Source organism: Haliaeetus leucocephalus, unplaced genomic scaffold (assembly GCF_000737465.1).
Source record: "Haliaeetus leucocephalus isolate CR32 unplaced genomic scaffold, Haliaeetus_leucocephalus-4.0 Scaffold13, whole genome shotgun sequence".
Taxonomy (NCBI): domain Eukaryota; kingdom Metazoa; phylum Chordata; class Aves; order Accipitriformes; family Accipitridae; genus Haliaeetus; species Haliaeetus leucocephalus.
In genome coordinates, this window is record NW_010972449.1 from 1,588,228 (window position 1) to 1,601,701 (window position 13,474).

The following is a 13,474-nucleotide window of genomic DNA, read 5'->3' on the forward strand; positions in this document are numbered from 1 at the left end:
GAACAACAGCATTAATGGCTTGCTCTTGATTTGCCAGTGAGTAAAAGGTTTAACTCAACTGTCAACGCTTTCCAAGACAGGCTTTTTAAAGAAAAAAAAAAACAAAAACCAACTTCTGAGGAATAAGAATCTTCCATTTTTTCAGGATTTCCTAATAAATATTGCAAACAGTTATTATTCATCTCAGCTACCAGGTATTTACTCACCTAACTCAATACACGTGATCCCAAGAGACCAGACATCCACCTTTCCATCATACTGTCCCTCGTCCATAGCAAGGATCACCTCTGGTGCCATCCTACCAACCACAGTGCAAAACATGTGGGTTAGAGGATACAAACTGTGATTCCCAGCACGTAACTTAAAATGAGATGGTTTCATCATCTTCAGCAGCGCAGCGGACCAGAACTTAAAGAGCCAGCATGGAGCTGAGTAAAGCCATGCTGAAATGAAACAATGCTTGCCTGCACTAGCAACTCTTCCAAGAGGCAGTTTAAGAAAGGAAAGTAAGAGGCCAATCTGATCATCTTGCTGTTAGCACAACATGCTGTCACATGGGAGACCCACACCACTCTCAAAGGCATTGTACCTGCAGGCAGACAGCAAGGGCTGGGAGAGTCCTAAAGGCATCACTTTCACTCTCACCAGAGATGATGGGTTTTCCATTGGCACACCAGGAGAGTTTTCCAGCAGATATATGCAGCCTGTGAGTGTAGCTATGAAAGGAACAGGGAAATCTGGAACAGTGGGGAAATACGGTGGTCCAGGATAAAGGGATGAGTGGGGGGGAAAAAGAAGCAGCGGGTCCAGCCTGCAAAAATTCAGCCTCTTAACTTTTGTTCTTCAAAGATGAAGCAGGCTTCCTGCCAAATGGACTCGTTCAGAGGCTGGGTGATAGGTGACCTCCTGTCAATGCCTGGGGTGTCTGCCACAAAATAAGTGGACCATAAAGCTATGCTGGTCCACTATGTTAGGAATGCCAAGCAACTCAAGTGACCCTTAAGCAAGTTTCTTCAAAACAGAGTTTAAGTAGCTGTGTGACTTGCAGTCTGCATGGCCAGATTAACAGGATTCCCTTTCTCCATGTGGTTGTCTTAGTTCCATCACCTGTGACAAGTGTTAATAATTTTTAAGCCAATGGCATTACAACAGTCAAAACATTAACTGGTGCCATTTCAAAGTGCTGCACAGCCTACCTCTACTCATAGGTACTGAGGAAGAACACATTTCCTGAAAAGCTGGACACAGGGATTTTAAGAAAACTGCTTGGTTAATAAAGTTTTTATGGTCGGTATTTATTTTCAGATTGTGAAACACTGGAAATGGAAGAGAGCAGTCTTATAAAGGACTGAAGTACTGTAGGCTTTACTCACCAGTAAGGCGTTCCCACAAACGAATTGGCAGGGGAGACTATAGACGCAGACCCAAAATCAGCTAGTTTCACTTGACCTGGTTCTGTTAGAAGAATATTTCCAGCTTTAATATCCCTTTAAAAGAAAAAAAGAAAAGTATACTTCCAGCCACAGTAGAGTAACTTCCAAAATTTACAAACACACAGAAATCCACTAAGCTAGAGAAATCAAATACATGGGTTTTTTGGGAATGGAACCCTGGCTGCACCCAAAAAGGTAAGGGGTGAGGGAAGAAAAGAAGAGATGAGTCATGGTTGCAAGGTTGAGGCCCCAAACTGAGATGCAGGAGAGATGTATCCTAATACCCAGCTGTGACACCCTTACACAATACCAGACATGTCATTTTCATCTCTCAAATGCCCTAGGCTCCCTTATCTAATCCTTCCTACAACTCTCATAATTCACACATTTAAGAGATTAACAATAATGACACTACTGAAATACAAAAGGCACAAGATACACTCAACACCTCTGGCACCATAAGTTTCTAAATTCCAGCAGTAAGTGGGATAATTTCAAATTAACTGCCCATGAAATGCTGAGAAAGGTTAACTCAATTTGCATACCTTCCAAGACACTTGGCAATGACCCTATTCAAAGTTTAACACAGACTTGTCAGTTATATCTGAAATATTTTTTCTTCCACCCATCTGACATAAAAGAAGGATTGCTCTAAAGACATTCAAGTCTACTTAGATGTTGTCAGCTGAAAATCACAATATAGTGAAGGTTCCTTAAAACCCTGATACAGCACTTCAATAACAAAAGGAAAATTGCACACTAGGTATGCCACAGATGCCTTTACGTGGGCAAAACTATTTGCTTTTGCACAAGTAGACCCTCAACATAAATGGAATACACTTAAGGGATCCCTGTCAGCCAGGCTGTATACACCATACAGTCTGCAATATTTCTTTGCCATGTCTTCAGAATATATAATGTATCTTTATACAAAAAATTCATCAAGAAAAATATCAGCTTTTCTTATCTGGTGTTCAACTGTAAAGTCCCTAAACACCAAAGCCACTTATCAATAGTAGTAGACCTCCAACACAAACAAGTTACTGTGTATTGCCAAATGCACTCATACTCTGACCCTATGAAAACTAGCTAATTAGATAAATGGGAAGGGAAACAAAGCTATCTTGTATTTGTTGCAGAGGAAGAGCATACACTGAATTATCATGCAACGGTTGAAGCATAATGATTTGTGCATCAAACACAAATCCAGTATCACTGTAGACCCGGTCAACAGCTAAGCTGAAAGACCCTTTAAATTTAGCATGATAAACACTGGTGAGATGCCTTTCCAAAGGGCAGCCCACAGGATAGGCAAAGCTGGGATAAAGAGAGCCACAGAGATAGGAATTTACTTACAGTATTTCAGCAGCAGAGCCAGAGTAAAGAACCTCTATTCCCTCATTCCCAGGACAGAAGAGCTTCAGAACTAATATTACAGAATTATTTGTACACATGTGCTACTCAAATACATCCTGACATGTCTTCATGTTTTGGGTCTATGCACCTCTCACCTCTGCTGGAGGACAAGTGCTAAAGATGTCTTATATGTGCAAGAATGAACACCTCAAAAGTACAAAAGAGACAGCACAGGCTGTCCTCTTTGCTATCATCTCCACTGCTACCTTCACTGTACAACAATCAACAGAGGACTCAGGAGCCACGTTAGGTATCAGCAAACGTAATTGCTAACTTAGGTTTGCCTTGTGCCTGCAATTAAACGGAAAATAATCTCATCCTTTGCCATCCCATAGCATGACGTGAGAACTAACTGGTAGCAGAGATGCTCAGAGAGCTCAGGAGGCGAGATTAGAGACTTGCTTTGTTCCTGCATCTCCACAAGGTGTCCCTCCATTCTAGGTCACGCTCGGTTTTGCCTTCCTTGCTGTGGGGCAGGGAAACCAAAGCTGTCCCACCCGCCAGCTTTGGTCCCTTCTCATTCAACGTTTGCTTTATTTTTCACAGTCTACGGGAACTTGCCACAGCAGAGGCAAGCACGGTGTTTTCCTCCAGGTGTGCGCACTCTTTTGCCTCTCCTTTTTAAGATATAAAGTCTATCAGAAAATTAGAAATCTCTTGATGGTCCTCTTTTCTGAGAGGGCAGACTTGCCTTCCCATCTCAGAAGTTAAAAGGCAGAATATCCTCCGTGGAAGAAAACCAGCTAGATAGGAAAGGCTTGCGTGGTACTTCTAGCAGTAACTTTCCCTATGGCTGCTCTCAGCACACTGCAACAGCAAAGTAACTTTTTCCAGTTTGAAAGAGAAATAACCAGCTTTGTTCTTGATATGCAATAAACATGCTAATGGAAAGGTCACACAGAGTAGCTAGGTTTCAGTATGTGAAATTGCTAAATTTACAACACATTAATTGCACCACGTTAGAAAGTCCTAATGAGTATACTGAGAAAAACTAATTCTCTATAGTGTCCATACAGGGAGTCATTTACTATAAATAAGAATTCAATGCACTTTGAAAGCACGTAAAATATATCAGAACAGGTATCTTTATGCTCAGATAAGGGCATATATGCAATGGGCTGATAAAAAAATACTATTAATTTCATAAACTGGCATTCATGTTTAAATTAATATTTCACTTAAATATGATTTAATAACCACGTGGAGATATGCCCCCAATAGTTATTCTAACAAGTGACAAATAATTCCTGGGTCTATAGAAATCCCTCACTGTCTCAGCCTCAGATATACCAATTTGCTGTCTCAAACTTGCCAGTAAACTACGAAGAGGCTTTTAGCCCTATAAATTAGTCTCAAGTTCCCTCATTCTGATGACTCCCCACTCATTATGCTAATCTAGTTCTCACCCATTTCACAAGTTCCTGACATACTAGCAGCATCCAAAATTAAGACAAAAACCCCCTTATAATAAAAACATGCAACATTGTTGACAAATGAGTAAAAAAAATCCAAACTCCTGAAAAATACCACATTACGAAAGACAGATCTAGGAACAGAATCCACGAGCAGCCTGTTACAACATCTTCCTCTGCTTGTGTGCTCTGATTTCTCCCAAGGTAGTTTTACCCTTGACTTATGCCTTCATCGACTGATTTCTGAAAGCATGAAGTTTTACTTACTCATACATAAAAAATTCTCACAATATCTAATCTTAAAAATAGTCTAGCTCTATCACTCCACTTTGTTTATTCTTTGTTACCAGGGTCTGCAGAGAAAAATTGCTAACATAGAAGAGAATTCAGCACAGGATATAGCCACATGAAATTATTTCAACCAAAAAAATGCACTCCTTAACAGCTAACAGCTTTTATTTATGTATCTACCCTGACAGTAGGAGTACTGACATGTCCACTAGAGAAAATTTTGGTATAATAACCTTTACCAAAGTTGCTTAAACACAGCAAAGCAATTTTCAGACTCCAGAGAGTGGAAGATGGAAGGGCATCTAGCAGCACCAAGCTCTAGCCTTACCTATGAATTTTACAGTGAGAGTGCAGGTAGGCCAGCCCCTGCAAGGCACCGTGGGTGATGGCAGCAATCTCCACTTCCTGAAGTGGTTTCTTGTGAACTACAAAAAAAAATTCAAAAAAAACCATAAGAAGGTAAGTGTGATCTTTTCCCAAGACAGTGTTTTTAAAGAGAAGGAACACCACCAATTTTGCCAGCTATGAGGTAAACATCATCTTCACTGTACTAGTTTCCTGTGGCTTGATGGCCATTAGCAGCTCAGAGTTTATGCACAGCCTGTGCATGTATTTCACGTCATAGGAAACCACATTTTTCTTCACATTCCTGCTAGGGCCAACAGTTACTCTTAATACCAGGAGATATGCCTCAGTGCAGCTTGCCATGTATATTTGAAATACTCGTTTGGTCCTTAGCAAGGAAAACTTCCCAGTTTTTTCCCCCAAAGAGCCAAAACCAGGAAAACGAGGAATACCTGCTACAAAGAGATGCCCCAAAGCACCTTCCATATATCCCTAAATATGACCAGCATATGCCTTTGGCTGACCATATCTTATATACAAAAGATATGGCCCATAAGAAGTACTAGTTCTTACAAACTTCAGCTTAGATTCCCTATGCCTCTGCAGGTGCTGCTGTTCTAGTTTTGAGGTCATATCAGTCTCTTGTTCTATAAAACCATCTGTAATTATTCCTACAAACTGCAAGGCAAGGACAAAAGTGATCTCTGCAGGTTTTTGTTATGGAAATTCAGAAAACAAGCATTCTGCTTCAGTCATCAAGGCAGCACAAATTACAGGAACATAGCTATATACATTTACACCTTCAGTTTACAACACATAAATGTGCATGCCGACTATACGTAGCACTGGCCTCGTGGGAAAGTCTCAGCTTACCCTTGGCATCACAAACACTGGCATTCTAGCTACAGAATGCAGTAGTATAGACAGACCGCCTCTACCATCTGCAAAGTACCAGTCTGTGAAAAAACAACCTCCCACTGTACTCAGAAAGGGCACTAGCAAAAAGAAAAATCAAAGACTATATGAAACTTACCCTCTAGCAAATCAGAAGCTGATCCTAAACAGTACTCCATAACCAACTGCAAGAAAAAAAAGCATGCTTTTGAATAATAGGGTAGACTCTCCCCCACAAACAGTTACTACTTGAATGGCTGAGTAACAGTAGAAGCAAATAAAACTTGAAGTTGCAAGAAATGCAATAAGTGATGAACAAAATAAAACGCTCCAAATATTCCAGCAACGTCAAGACATCTTTCATTGTTGTGAAGAAGGTTTAGGCACTCAGAAGTTCGTGGGGAGATACTGTAGAGGATGTTCCATAATAACTGTTTAATTTGCATGAACACAGAGGCCTGCCTCAGAGAAGCAGGGATTTGTTGCAATATCCTAAGTATCTATTCCCTTAAAATTACCTGGAAGCTTCTTCATATGAAAGGGACTACAGGCAGCATGGGATGAATACTGTATTACTGCATGTACTGCATGTAAAGACACTACATGTACTGAATATTTGATTGCTGTACTGTACATTTTCTGCTCATGAAGACTTCTGAATGCCACATCACTCACTCACCCATGCCGTATGCTCTTTCAGGTAACAGCCCTTATACTCTATGGTGTTGGGGTGCTTCAGCTGTTGTAGAAACTTGACTTCTTTGATGATATCCTGCCATTTCTAATAAAAAAAGGCAAAAAGGTATAAATATATTTCTCTGCTTAATCCCCTACATATCTCATACACCACACCTGCAAGTACAGTCTGAAAAGCAACCATAAAACCATTTTATAATGTGAAGATGGTAAGAGTCATAGTTGCAAAAGCACAACTGTACATCAGTTGTCTGGATCCCTATTGCACTGAGACTTCCCAAGACATATTTAAACAGCTTGAGGATTGCAAAAATCTTTTTTTCCTCATTTTAATTGTAACACATTTTAGTTCAAGCATTGCTACCGTTTTGCATATTGAACTGTCCAGTGGTCTCAAACTTAGTAACAAACTCACCTGCCTCAAGAGACAATGACACCTATAATACATGCTAGAGATAGCAGCAGTTAGCTGTTTGCTTCCTTCTGTAATGCAGCACAAAGCCACTGACATTTGGAAGACCTCAGCATGTGTGGGAGACCAACAGGTAAGCAAGGAAAAAATGAGTTTAAAACATCCCTGTTTTGTCTTAAACATGCATGTCTACGCACCTATCCAAATGAACAGAGTCAATCCAAGTTCAAAGCACCGCAACACAAAAATAAGAGATACAACTAACAAGCAACAATTAAAGTGAGACTAATATTCTGAATACAAGATCTATGCAATTTTAGATTACAGATCCTGAAAAGTGTTTCAAGTCAGCTACACATCTCAGTCAACACCTCAAAGAGTTGTGGTTATGGCTCCAGTAGCCGGTGTGCTCTTAATGCAGTTATTACTAGAATTATTACTGAAATAACCACCATACAAGCCTTCTGAATTCCCATTCACCTCCTTAAACTGAACTATTTGTCAGAATTTGCATAAACTCATTTTCCCTCCACAAACCTCCATGCTTCCTACGGAAGTGAGCAACAGCTACCGCATTAAAAAGCTGGACTGCTAGGGTCAAATGAAATACGCAGCTAATTTCACTGTTCAGATTTACATTATGGTTGCAACAGCTTCTGCATGCAGAAATGTCTTTATTCATCTTACCTCATTCGTTTGCTTTCCACTATAGGACATTTTCTTGACTGCCACCACCTCATTAGTGTGGGAATTTGTAGCCTGGAGTAGGGAGAAAGAAATAGATTGAAAAAGTTTCATTTTCTTCCTCCCCATGGAGTGAGTTGTGCCTTTGGCAAACGCAAGCTTTTTTTCTCCTATATCACAACCTCGCAAGCTCCTACGCTTCAGAGACATCTTCCTTGTGATAAGATTTACCAGACAACTCTTACAACACTTTCTATATCCACTGTTCCTCCCTCAGCCCTTACTGCACTTGCTGCCTCTCTATTGATATGCAAACCAAGGCCCAATATTGCACCTACTGAGAACACACAAAATATGGTTTTATTGGAACTGCAGCAAAAAAAGTTTTAGATGAACCTTTGGAAAAATGTTTTCCAAAGAAACAAATAAAGAGGTGTGTCAAAACCTCTGTAATTTCATCCAAAACCCCAATACAACACTGATATTCTTAAACAACTATTTCAATTTCCAGTTTCAAGAAGATGCTTCATTCTGGAGTTTATCTCAATTAAAAAAAAAAAAAAAAAAAGAAACCGTCCTTTCACTGCACTGGATCTCAGTTTTGCAATGAATATTACTCAGTCATCAAAATTCTACTTTTCTGCAACTGGAGGCTGAAAACTCAGTTTTAGAAAGAGCTCTACTTGCCTGGATTGGCACTGCCATCATTTCTGCATGTTAAGGACAGAAAACTTGAAGGTTTTAGTCTTAAAAGAGTTGTTGAAATCCCTGTACCTCCAAGCATTTACCATTTTTGGGACAAAAAGTTAAGGACAGTTAAAAGCTTAGAATACAATAGAAGCTAAATGTGGTAAATCCTTCTTTCAACTGCTTGAGAGGATGAGTACTATACTTTCAAGTAACATATTAATGAAAGACATTTCATGAGGCATACAATGACTTCAAAGAAAAATTATGTTGGGTGAACCAACAGAGTATAGGAATTACTAAAGCGAGTTGACACACTTAGACTCTTCACAGCACACACTCCTCCTCAAGTAAGTTAGAGAAAGCTGAAAACAAGTAACTTTTGGATAAGGCAAAACCCTTCCTAATCACTCACCATCCTGATTCAGCACATAAAAGATCAAGAGTATTTTACTCAAATAGATGAATTAATGCTAGTGTTCTAAAGAAATTTCCAAGTATTTGTGTCTGTTATATTAATTCCAAGTATCTTCACGTGAACATGGTATCTCTCATTTCAGCCGTAATCTTTTGCCGAATGGCACACTGCCATGTTCTCACAGTTGTGGGTGAAGTTCTTGCTGTACCAAGAGCTTGGGATCCTCCTGGCTGAAGTAACTTAAAGGGCTGTACAAGCACACTTGACAGAAATATCCACTTGCTGAAGTGGTTTTGGCCATACTTGTAGATATTTAGTGAAAAGCTTGGCAGAAAACAAGCACATTTTGCTTACAAAACCTTCTTTACACTGCCCTCATCTGCTTTATCACTTTTTGTGTTTCTAACATGGATATAAGTAGGTGGTTTTTGATGAAAACTATACTTCTGAAGTGCAAAATCAACTTAGTTGATTTCAGGTCAAGTTAGCATCAACTTTAAAACCTTGTGAGAAGCAATATACTTTTTCTTAGCCTTCTGATATATGAAGTATCATTTCTTTCAAGCAAGAAAAGAAATTTCAAATTATCTTGCCAAGCTTTGCCAATAGTATATTGGAAAACAAAACAGCTTGCAAAAATTGAGCTTAAATTGAAGTTTATACTAGAACAGTGACAAGATACTGATCAATGTATTTGCTGTTTGTAGTAGTGTCAGTACCAATTTAAACAAAAAGGTCAAAGAGATACGGCAACAGCATAACAATCCACGCCCTGCCCCTTTTTATGTATCTGAAATCTCTTCCCCATTCTTTTGGATGACTTAGAAAGCCCTGTTCCTTTGAAGTTTTTTTCACCTATTCTCCACTTTTGATACCAAGCATGTCAGGATCCCTGGAATCTTGCCATGACGATCTGAGATCTTATTCTCGGCCCCTGCCTTACTCCAAGATGGATAAGAATCACGAAGTAAGACAGGCTACAAAAGCTTTTAAAAAGGAGGAAAAACAAAACAAAGATGCACAGCATCCCCTGCGTGGTAGGGAAAAACTCTAGCATGACCCATGCAAAGCAGGGTATAGCTAGAGGCCTTCCTCAGGTGAAGGAATGGATCCCAGGCTACTGTGCACTGAAAATTGCAAACAGGTGAGTTCCTGCTTGTGACGCACGTACACAGCAGGACAGGGCAAAGACTCCGAAGAACAATTTACTGGATGCCAAGTACTTCATGCAACAGGAAGGAAACCTTAAGTTTCAAACAGCGGCAAAGAAGCGCGGACGTACCACAGAAAAGTGGTGATGCATCTAATTACTATGTTACTACGGTAGCATTACTACAGGTATGACAGCAATCGCCATCAAGCTTGGAGGATGCTGCTGCTGCTATGATATTGAAAGAAGCTGCAGTCTGGCTAAACTGTCTGATGTTTTTAAAGCACAGACCAGTTAAATAAAGCTTGCAGGGAAAGGAGGAAAAGAAGCATCAGGGAATCGCAAGTCTTCTACCAAACTGTAGCAACATCTCAGTTGTAAGCCTGCCTGGTAGACTGGATGTGCAACACTCCTCACGCTTTTCCCCTGGAAGTATGAGGAACTTCTGAACACCAAAACAGAATGATAAAGGTGACACGTTCACTACTTCATCTTTACCTTAAAGCATACCATGCCTCCTTTCCCTTTGGTTTTGAAAAGCACTGGGTAGGACTGCCCTACTCCCATGCTTGCTCCTCTTCTGCAGTGGATCAACATGTATTGTAAGTTTTACAGCCTCATCCTCTCACACATGTAGTACATTTAACATCATGCTTTCACCTACCTGTCACTTATTCCAACACCTAAAAGTGCCTGCCCCACTGTTGACAAGCCCCATGGCAGACATCCCCCCCTCCGCCCCATATCATTGCTACCAGAGTATACATTGAGGAATTATACCATTATCCCTCAAAGCACACATGCACTGCTTATCTGGCACAAAATATCAGGCTCCTCTCCTGTTCTAACAACAGTTCCAACAACAACTCCATCACTGTACACAACTATAAACAGTGAATTGGAGTGCTTGCAAATAATTCATGCTAGCTACTGCCAGGTTCTGGAGTTACAGATGTAAGGCTACTTGTCTAAATACTTTAATGTTTGATATTCAGAAATCTCAGTTCTAGTGAACTTGATCTTCTGTAGTGGCAGGCCACGCTACCAAGCAGCTTTAATCTGTCTTTGACTGATTTTTTTTTCACAGTGAATTCTATTTTAGTTTCACTGATAGCGATTGGATTATAATTATTTCCAAATCCAGTATCTTGGATTTGGCTCTGATACTAATGGTAAAAGCACTATTCTTCTCACTTTCCAGATTAAATTCTCTTGACTTTATCAATTAATGCAACACATCCTTCCCACTTGAATTCTCATTCCTTTTAGGAGTTTCTCTTTGCTTTTGTCATGTAAGCATTTGCTATTGAAGGTAGTATGTTACAAGATGAATGTGGGGACAAGGAAGGTAACAAAACAAAATGGTATTTCAAAGACATTTCTAACTCCTAGATTATCAGAGCAGCAGAGAAATCATTCAAAACCCCGGATGCAATTTGATGTGACTTCCATGGTATCTTTACCCAAGCAGCCACAACACCAATTCATTAACAAAAGTAGCTTTTAACTCCAAACACATTTTGAATCATTAATTCACTAGATCTATTAATTTGCAATGATTTACAAGCATATAAGCACCAAGTAGAGTATCTTGAAATTCCAGTTTGGCAAATTAATTTCCAACTGCTTAAATTCAACACTGAGCATCAGACAGCACAAGATACCATACACTTAACGTGAATGGTTGGGTTCACTATTAAGACTATAGTCAACTGCTACTATAAATACAGCTGTAACAGTAAAGAGCTCAGGAGCGCTCTGGAGATACTTATTTTTGAGATGTGTTATGAGAAAGTTAATACACACAAAGCACTAAGAGCTCAAAGGATGCTCCCTTTTACAGATGCTGAAAATCTTTAAAATGCCACTTAAAATGGTTCTGTTTTTCAAAAAGGAGGTAAAGAACTATACTTACAAAGTAAACTGCTCCAAAACTTCCATGTCCAATTTCATGTAAACCCACAAATATTTCTTCAGGATCATCTTTGTAGAACAGGTCAGCTATTTCTGGGTCCTTTGGCACCCCTTTGCGCATGTTGAACAGTATTACAAACTAGTTCGCGCTTTCAATTTCCAATCAATTTCTTCCTTCATCGACAAAGTAGTTTGTAGACAGCATTCAGCACCTGGTGAAAAAGTTCATCTTTAATATGTTTCCTTTACACACATTTCTGTTCTTGCTCCTCTGACAGCAAAATAAGAGGAAACACTTTCAGGAGCAATAGACTTCACTATCGTTTCCTTCAGCTAATTCTTTTTAATTATTAGTCCAATTTAGATATAGAGATTAAAATGCATTCAGAGTACAACAGCTCTTTATCTCATACAGGAAGCAACTGCTGCAGTTACACTAAAGTCCACTTGAAGACAAGAGTCCTGTTGCTACGCAAAACATCCTGTGATATGAATTTGTTATTCTTCATGCTGGTCTCCTAATGTGTCGGTTTTTAGACTATCACCATTGTTCCTCCTACTTTTCTCTGCTGTTTGTTTGCTTTGTTTCTCTACTCCCACTTGCCAGCTGGTGCCAATACAAAAGTTAGCTTCTATTCCACAGAAACACTTCACAATATATGATTTATTTATTTATTTTTCAGAGCTGTAAGACAGCTAGTGCTGTTGGATTGTGATGGCTCCCAGGTCACAGAACTGCTTTTGAAAGATCCTAGACTCCATCATGTAAGGCAGATCTATACCTCTTTAAGATCTTTCTTTAGCATAAGCATATAATTAGACAGCACAGAACTGAGCTGCACTTAAATGAAGATTCTAAATACTCATCCCCAAAATTTATGGAAAAAACCCAACCCCAAACCCAAAATACCCCCACCATCAGAAAGTTTCAAATTTCCTATCAAAACATCCTGAAAAAATTGCATTGGTTCCTTGGACACTGGTGTGCAAAGCAATGATGGATGCCCCTACCCATCTGCTTTTGACTTCTGAAACCCAGCAGATTATCTACAGGTGAGTCAACTGGAGCAGTTTCTAACAGTCTGGAGCAATTCTCAAAACTACTTCCAGATTCGTAGTTCAGCACCTCATTTATTGAGGCCACATCTTCCCTGTGCATAAAAGAAAAAGACTTCTGAAAACATACATTAAAATGTTCAGCCTACCTCATGATATAAACCAGTGTAACATTTAAAGAGAGACCAGCTGAAATTTAGCAATTGGATAAAATTAAAACTAAAACACACATAAAAGGCTTTAGAAGGTTTCAGACTGCAAGTGCCATCCAGATGGAATGATGTAGGCAGGGCATAATTTTGGTCTGGGGCTGAGACAGTCTCCTTGGCTCCGGATGATAAGTAATGGAGCAACAAGCACAACAAACTGCTGTTCATTAGAGGTGCGCAAAGTACTCTGCTGGAGCATACCTGGGTAACTGTGGCACAAAGCATGCTCTGTGGCTCAGATTCCTTTCAGCAGCATTGTCCTGTGCTCTCGTCCCCCCAGACTCTATGCGGTCTCTTATTCTGCAAAGGAAAACAAATATCAGTAATTAGAAAAAGTATTTTAAGTTTTATACCTTATTCTAATACACAAAAATACTACTTCTAGAAAAGATCACGGACTATCAAGGAACCACTTGAAAGCACAGTTAAAAGGAATACTGGCTGTGAATGGTAATGG

The 13,474-nt window shown here is 39.6% G+C and overlaps 1 protein-coding gene across 3 annotated transcripts in view; it reads right to left on the bottom strand.

Annotated features, from left to right (window-relative positions):
* Window positions 1-13,474, bottom strand: part of TAOK3 (TAO kinase 3) — a 93,642-nt gene that overhangs the window by 39,734 nt on the left and 40,434 nt on the right. For all 3 annotated transcript variants that reach the window (XM_010574344.1, XM_010574325.1, XM_010574333.1), the window contains exons 2-9: window positions 13,219-13,317; window positions 11,754-11,964; window positions 7,587-7,658; window positions 6,471-6,572; window positions 5,931-5,976; window positions 4,881-4,977; window positions 1,374-1,487; window positions 207-298 (exon numbers count right to left, since the gene is read on the bottom strand). In XM_010574344.1, coding sequence (XP_010572646.1) covers window positions 207-298; window positions 1,374-1,487; window positions 4,881-4,977; window positions 5,931-5,976; window positions 6,471-6,572; window positions 7,587-7,658; window positions 11,754-11,873 — 643 coding nt within the window. In that variant the 5' untranslated portion in view covers window positions 11,874-11,964; window positions 13,219-13,317. The remainder of the gene's footprint in view (window positions 1-206; window positions 299-1,373; window positions 1,488-4,880; window positions 4,978-5,930; window positions 5,977-6,470; window positions 6,573-7,586; window positions 7,659-11,753; window positions 11,965-13,218; window positions 13,318-13,474) is intronic.